This window comes from Leptopilina heterotoma, unplaced genomic scaffold (genome assembly GCF_015476425.1).
Source record: "Leptopilina heterotoma isolate Lh14 unplaced genomic scaffold, ASM1547642v1 Lhet_36, whole genome shotgun sequence".
NCBI lineage: Eukaryota > Metazoa > Arthropoda > Insecta > Hymenoptera > Figitidae > Leptopilina > Leptopilina heterotoma.
Window position 1 is genome coordinate 1021688 of NW_025111040.1, and position 8137 is coordinate 1029824.

General features: G+C 22.6%; 1 protein-coding gene across 1 annotated transcript; it reads right to left on the reverse strand.

Moving 5' to 3' along the window:
* Nucleotides 1-4285: 4285 nt before the first annotated feature.
* LOC122505480 (protein CWC15 homolog A) lies at nucleotides 4286-7636 on the reverse strand. Its single transcript, XM_043617133.1, has 3 exons — nucleotides 7360-7636; nucleotides 6836-7142; nucleotides 4286-4889 (listed from the first exon to the last, which is right to left on the reverse strand). Exons 1-3 carry the CDS (start codon nucleotides 7488-7490, stop codon nucleotides 4647-4649), a joined length of 681 nt encoding a protein of 226 aa, XP_043473068.1. The 5' UTR covers nucleotides 7491-7636; the 3' UTR covers nucleotides 4286-4646.
* Nucleotides 7637-8137: the final 501 nt, after the last annotated feature.

The window sequence follows — 8137 nt, forward strand, 5'->3', positions numbered from 1 at the left end:
TAGGAAAACTACAATATTTTCAAAAAACTTAAAGAAATTGTTTAAAAAAATTGAATTATTTACAAAAACTCTAATAACACGATTAATTTAGAAACTTGAAAGAAATTCTTCATTAAATTCAATTACTTTCAAAATTTTCAATTAAAATTATTAAATAAATTCCATTATTTTAAGAAAATTCAGAGAAATTCTTGAAAAGAATTCAATTACTTAGGATTTTCAAAAATTTAAATTAAATTTTTCCCAAGAATTGAATTAAAATAATAAAGATCTTCTCAGGAGTTCAATTATTTTTAATAATTTAATAAAATTCCTTCAATGAATTAAATTATTTTAAAAAAATTTGTAATATAATTCGGAGATAAATTTAATTCTTTTCTAAACACTTTAATAAAATTCTTCCAAGAATGCAAATACTTTTATAAATAATAAAGTCCTTCTCAGGAGTTGAATTATTTTCAACATTTTTGTATAATTCCTTGAATGAATTCAATTACATATTTTAAAAAATATTGTAATAAAATTTTTGAGAAGAATTTAATTATTTTTTAGAAAATATAAAAAAATTCAATAATCAAATATTTGATTTCAATTATTAACAAAAACGATTATTTTGAAAACTTGAAAGAAATTGTACATAAAATTCAATTACTTTCAAAAATTTTAATTGAAACTATTAAAAAATTCCATTATTTTAAAAAAATTGAATTAAATTCTTCAAAAGAATTTAATAAGGGATTTTCAAAATAAATTAAAAAATTTTTCGCCATAATTAAATTATTTTTTTATAAATATTAAAGTCCTTCTCATGAATTCAACTATTTTCAATATTTTAATAAAATTCCTTAAATGAATTTCATTAGGTATTTAAAAAAATTGTAATATAATTCTAAGAAAAATTTAATTATTTTTCTAGAAGTTTTAAACAAAATTCTTCCCAAGAATTCAATTATTTTTATAAATAATAAAGTTCTTCTCAGGAGAGTTTAATTATTTTTAATATTTTAATAAAATTTCTTGAATAAATTTAAAAATTGAATTAAAATAAAATTCTGAGAAAAATTTTGTTATTTTCTAAAAATTTTTAATAAAATTCTTCCCAAGAATTCAATTACTTTCGAAAATTGTAATAAAATTTTGAGAAGAATTTATTTTCTAGAAAATATAATAAAATTCAATAATCAAATGTTTAAATTTCAATTATTGACAAAGACGATTATTTTGAAACATTGAAAGAAATTGTTCGTAAAATTCAATTATTTTCAAAATTTTCAATTAAAAGTACCTATTAAAAAAATTCGGAGAAATTCTTGAAAAAGAATTAATCCTAATTCAATTAGGAGTTTCAAAAATTGTAATAAAATTCTTCGCAAGTTTGCAATTATTAACATAAATAATAAAATTCTTCGAATTAATTCAATTATTTTCATAAATAATAAAATTTTTCGAAGGAATTCAATTATTTTCATAAATAATAAAATTCTTCGTAGGAATTAAATTATTTTCAGTTATTTTTTTATAAAATTCTTTGCAAGAATTCAATGATTTTCAATACACTAATAATTAAAAATTGAAAACACTTGAAAAGAAAAATTACTAAAGTTCAAAATTATAAATAGTCACGTTATTTCGTTAATTTGAAAATTTCAGGGAATTGTAGAATTATATTTTCCACTAACAGAAATTGTAAATAATTTCTAGATTTTAATTGATAAAATTATTAATTATTTAGTAAAAGTTATTTAATTTTTTCCCCTGTGATTATCCGCGACAATATATTGTTTTGGGATAGAAGAAAAGAATTGTAGGAACACGTTGACCAGGTCGCGGTGCCAGGGAGTCTACTCATATCGTCACGAAGATATGTGGTTACCAGCTGTGTATGTTCCAAGAGCATTCCGGTAGACTGCTTGCCTCTGGGCCTCTCTTCGAACCCATTGGGGGGACCGGTTATACTTGACCCAGGCGGTTTAACGCTTTACGCTCTCAGGAGACACGCTACCGAAAGAAATACTCGTGTGTTGCTGCTTTGCCAAACGCGATTCATTCCACATAGTGTATCCCCGTCCTCATTCCCTGTATATTCCTCTTTCTCTTTCTCTCACTCTTATTCTCTTCTCTTCTTGCAGATACAGAGCTCTTTGCGCTTTTATTACTTCTCTCTCATTCCGCACGCATTATACAAAGAACTTAACGACCTCTTTGTTGATCCCACTGTTGGCTCCAGGGCCTCTCTTCTCTTCAAATTGTATTTATAAGAATCAGCCGGAAGGCGAGCACGCGATTCTTTTCTAGAAGAGAATCGCACGTGCGAGACACCACTTGATGATTTGCCTCGTTTTTCTTCTTCAATTAATCCTCACATTTACACTTGTCCTCTTGTTAAATGAAAAATCGAGTAGAGGATATTCTTTCCGAATCAAAGTAAATAACTTGTCAATTATTTCTAAAATTTATCTTAATAAATCAGAAAATCAGGCCATGAAACAAAATACCTACTCTATTTGGAAATAATTCAAAGTATCCTGAATAATAAATAAAAAATAAAATATTATTAAATTCCTTGACGGGAGGTTTCGGCTATATTTTTAACTATATCAAGAAAGTGATTCAAATTTTCCATAAAATTATTTTTATAGTAATTTTTTTGAGTGGAATTTAATGGTTAGAAAATATTTTGATAATTTTTAATTTTTTTTTCTTAAAAATTCATAGATTTTAAAATCCATCCGTAATTTTGTAGAAATTATGTTTTTGTATCCACAAAAAAATTGTCGAATGAAATACTTAATTTTTAGGTACTATTTTTGAAACATTCTTTTTTTTTGAAAAAAAACATTGCTATTCAATTTATTATATGGAAATTCATTTGTTTATTTTTCTAACTAATTTCAAATCATAATTTTTAAAAATAAAAAATACAAAAAATTACGATAAAATTGATTTGAAATTTCTTTTATATGGAAATTCGTTCATTTTTATTTTTCTAACTAATTTTAAATCATAATTTTTTAAAATATAAAAAAATTATTATTTGAAATTTATTACAAAAATAAACAAATGAATTTCCATATAAAAAATTGAATAACAATGTTTTTTTCAAAAACAAAAGGTTTCAAAAATAGTAAAAATCAATTTTTTCATTGAAAAATTTTTTTAAGGATACGAAAAATTTATTTCTACAAAATTACAAATGGATTTTAAAAAAAATCTATGAATTTAAAAAAAAAGTGAAAAATAAAAATTCAAAAAGGGTCAAAATATTTTCTGACCATTGAATTCCAGTCAAAAAAATTACTATAAAACTAATTTTATGGAAGATTTAAATTATTTTCTTGATATAATTATAGTTAAATATGCAGCCGAACCCACCCCTTAAAATTTTTCCAATTCTCTTGAAATAATTGTAAATATTCTAAATTATCTTCAATAATTTCAATAAATACATTACACAAAAAAATAAAAATTTTATAAACTTCGAGTTTGAATAAATGAAAATTTCAATAGATTCAAAATTTGGATAAATTGAAATTATAATTGTTTGATATTCAATTCAATAAAAATTTGGTTCTATTACATTTAAATTTCTAAACTTAATAATTGAAATGAAAATCAACTAAATAGTTAGAATAAATTAAAATTCGAATCGACTAGACAATTAATCAATTGAGATTTAATTTAATTAAAAGTTGGTTCGATTAAACTTTTATAAAATAGAAATTAAAATCAATTGAAATTAGAATAAATTTAAATTCGAATCTATTGGAATTAAAATTAGATTAATTGAAATTTTAATCGATTGAAATTCAAAATTTATCAAAGTTCCAATCGTTTGGAGTTTAAGTCGATTAAAATTTGGAGAAATTAAAGTTTAAATATAGTTTCTAGTTAGAAACTAATTTAATTTTGAAATGAATTGCAAGAAACAATAATTATTTCGACGAATAAATTTTAAATATTATATATTATATGAAAGGAAAAATAATAAGGAATTATTCAAGTTCCAATTACTAGAAATTTTTCATTTGTTAAAATAAACAACATTATTAGAAATTAGATGAATGGAAGTTAATTACTCAAATTAGTTATGAATTGAACAATTAAAATTTTTTAATTAATAAAAAATGTGGAAATTAAATTAAAATTTAGGTTAACTGAAATTAAAATTAATTGACGAATCAGATAAGACATTTCTGTCATTAAAATTATTCATCAAATTTGCAAATTTTTCAATTTTATTTTTTTTCAAACAATTCTTACAATTGTTTTAATAGAAAAACAACTATTTATGATGCACGTAGTCGTATATATTTATAACTTTTTTAATCTTAATTTAATTATTCTATTTTAATTTAATTTTAAATTTAATTTTTATAATTGTATTTTCATTACTTTAAGACTTAATTCTATTTTATATCTATTACTCCCAATTTGTTAATTTCCAGGACTAAATCCAGATTTTAAATAATTACTTATTAAAAATAATGAAACAATATTCACAAAAGTGAAAATATTTTTTCTTTCGTTTATAAACATTAGTGAAATTTATCACCAAAAGAAAACAAATCGAAATTTTGTTAAAAAATCGATCGATATTATATAAAAAAAAATTGGCGAGTTTTTTTTTTAAATATTAAACTAATTAATTATTTAACGTACTTGTCCATAAATTTTCGATGAAACTCACTTCGTAGGGAATCGTTGATAAACACCTCGTGCTTCTTTTTTGGTTCGGATCGTGCACAATTTTTAAATACAACATCGTCGTCCCATCGGCGTCTTACTTTTAAATCAGAGCGACTCGCTTGCGCTGAATAATTTAATAGTGGATTTCCCGAAAGAATATTTTCCATTCGTATTCTTTCTTCTTCTTGTCTCTTCTCCAATTCCTGGGAAAAAGAAAACATGTTTTTAAATCTATTTTTTCACTAAAATGTAAATAGAAATTTTTCTCTTTTTTAAATAAATATTTAATCATTATGAAAAATCGTAGGAATTAGGATTTTCAAAATATTCAAATTCAAATCTTTTGAAATTCAATAACTTTTAAGAGTATTTATTAGAAAACATGAAGATATCGAGCACTGCGAGTCTTCGACTCGGAGTGATCGCTGTCTTCGTCTTTTCTAATAATTTAAACTTCAATAAAATTAAAAAAAAAACAAATTATTTACAAAAATTTTAATAAAATCCTTCGCAAGAATTCAATTATTTTCATAAATAATAAAATTCTTCACAGGATTTCAATTATTTAAAAGAAATTTAATAAAATTCATTACAAGAATTCAATTATTTTCATAAATAATAATATTCTTCACAGGATTTCAATTATTAAAAAAAATGTAATAAAAGTTCGTTATAAGACTTCAATTATTTTCCTAAATAATAAAATTCTTCACAGGATTTTAATTATTTTTAATACAATTTTAAATAAATTCTTCGAAAAATATAATTATTTTCAAAAAAATTTATTAAAATTCTTCGAGAGACTTCAATTATCAATTATTTTTAATAATTTTTTGCAAAAGTTCCTTGAGAATTTTCGAATCCATTTGTTCAATTATTTTCTGGAATTTTTAACTAAAATTCTTCTCTAAATCAATTATTATTATTAATTCTACAGAATTTTTAGTTAAAAGTATGACTAATTCTTCTTCAAAACAATTATTTTTAATAATTTTTGGAAAAGTTTATAATTAATTTAAAAATTTTAACTGAAATTTATTTTTAAATCAATTTTTATTAGAAAATTCTAGGGGAATTTAATTATTTATATACAGAAATAAATAATTTATTGAATAATTGAATGTTTCCTAAAATTGAATTCTTTCGACGAATTTTAATAAAATTTTTAAGAATAATTACATTTTTTGAGGAATTCAATCAAATTTTTATGAAAAATAATTGAAATTAAAATAATTCGGAAATTCTTCAATTAAATATATATTAGAAAATAAAAATTTCAATTAATTTTTAAAAAATTCAATTAAACTTTTTTAAAAAAAATTAACTCTGCAGAATTGTCAGTTAAAAGTATGAAAAATTTAGATTTTCGAAGATTTTAATTTGAAACCTTTTAAAAATTCAATTATTTTTAAAATTCATGCTATAATTCTTTTAATATTCAATTATTATCTAAAATTATAACTGAAATTCATTTTTAAAACAATTTTTATTAGCAAATTCTACGAGAATTCAATTATTTAAATACAAAAATAAATTATTTATTAAATAAATAAATGTTTCTCAAAGTTGAAATCTCATAAAGAATTTTATCAATAAATTTTGAAATAATTGAATCTTTTCGACGAATTTTAATAAAATTTTCAAGAATAATTACATTTTTCGAGGAATTCGGTTAAAATTGTATTAAAAATAATTGAAATTCTATGATGAGTTTTATTATTTACGAAAATTTTTAAAGATAATTTAAATTTTGACGAGAATTTTTTTTAATTTTTGAACATAATAAATAATAATCTGCACTAATTATGAATTTTGCAAATTTTTTTTCCCAGTACTTTAATAAAAATCCCTGACTTTTTCCTGATTTCCCTGACCTGTGGTAACCCTGATATATATTTAAATAGAAATAAAATCTATATTAATAATCGTTGTATTACGGTAATTTGTACGCAGTTTGTTGTTGTTTGCTTTTTTGTTTCCTAATCTTATTCCTGAAAAAAACTTTGAAATCTTTTTATATATTATTATTGTGTAAATAATTGAATTTTGAATAAGTTAAAATTTGGAAATTTCTCGAATTTGATTTAATTTTGAAAGATTAAAATAATTTAAATTTAAGAAGGGGAAATCAATGTTTATGTAAAAATACCTTCTTTTCTTGATCTGCAGCACGTTCCCTTTGAATTCTTTGTAATTCTGCCATTAGAGCGGCTGTATCGTCATCGTCACTATCAGAATCGGATTCATTTTCATCTAGAGGATCGTCGGCGTCGAGACTTGCAGCCGGAACCTGATCAACTTTTTGTCTTTTATTCGAGGGCGCTGTACTTCTTTCAGGTTCAATCATACGACGATTCGACGTCTTATCCTTATTATCACGTTCTTTTTCACGATCTTCCAATTCTTTACGAAAATCTTTACTTCTAAGCTCAGAAGCTGAATTTTGTCCATGTTCTCTAGAATATTATTAAACTTTTTACAATTTCTTTATAGTCGAACTCGAAAATTTTCCAAAACAATGTAACGAACAATGAACAAAATTCCATTTTGAGGTTATGTTTTCACAAAAGATGCATGTGCAACAAATTATATCGTCTCTTTCCTTAAATGAAAAGTACAATCGAAAATTTCTCTTCTTCTCCGATAATACTTTTAGAAAAAGAAACTTCTTACCTGTATTTTAATTTTGTATGAGAAGGAAGATCACGAGAACTGTACTGTTTGGAGAGAGCACTCAAATCTTTTTCACCTCTACCCTGTCCTCCTCGTGCTGGATCAAAAGTTGGACGAGCTGCTGTCGTCATTTTTCAAAATTTATATAAATAAAATAATTATTTGACAATATTGCTAATGTGGCACTGTTTTTCAACACAAAATTGACACAAATCACGCACACAAAACGACAAGTTGACACAAGTTTCGTTGTTCTCTGAAAATCTGAATACAAAGTGAAGTTGGCCGTAAGATATTTCAAAATCAGAGCTGCCAACCCCTATTTTGTTCAATTTAAAAAATGAAAGATTATCAAATAAAATTATAAATTAATCAATAAATTATTAAAAATAATTATAATCCATATAAGATATATGAAGTATATATAAATAAATATAAATATAATATTTATATGCATAACAAATAAATTTATTACAACTTGAAGGATTTTTACATAACTCGCGCCGTTCGCGCCTTAATTTAAACATCATTTATATTCAATTCGATAATTTGAAAAAGATACCAATAACCGATTTTAATGAATTAAACAATGCCTGTTATTTGTTTATTTAATTATATTTAAAAAAAAATTTTTTTGTAGTTTGAAATCGAAAATAATAGCCTCTAAGTTCCTATTGGTTGAGAGGGTTGAGGAAAATACTAAAGTCACATTCACACTGTCAGTGATGACATGCGAACAAATAATGCTCAAATTTGATTGGCTTCCTTTTTTAACCGT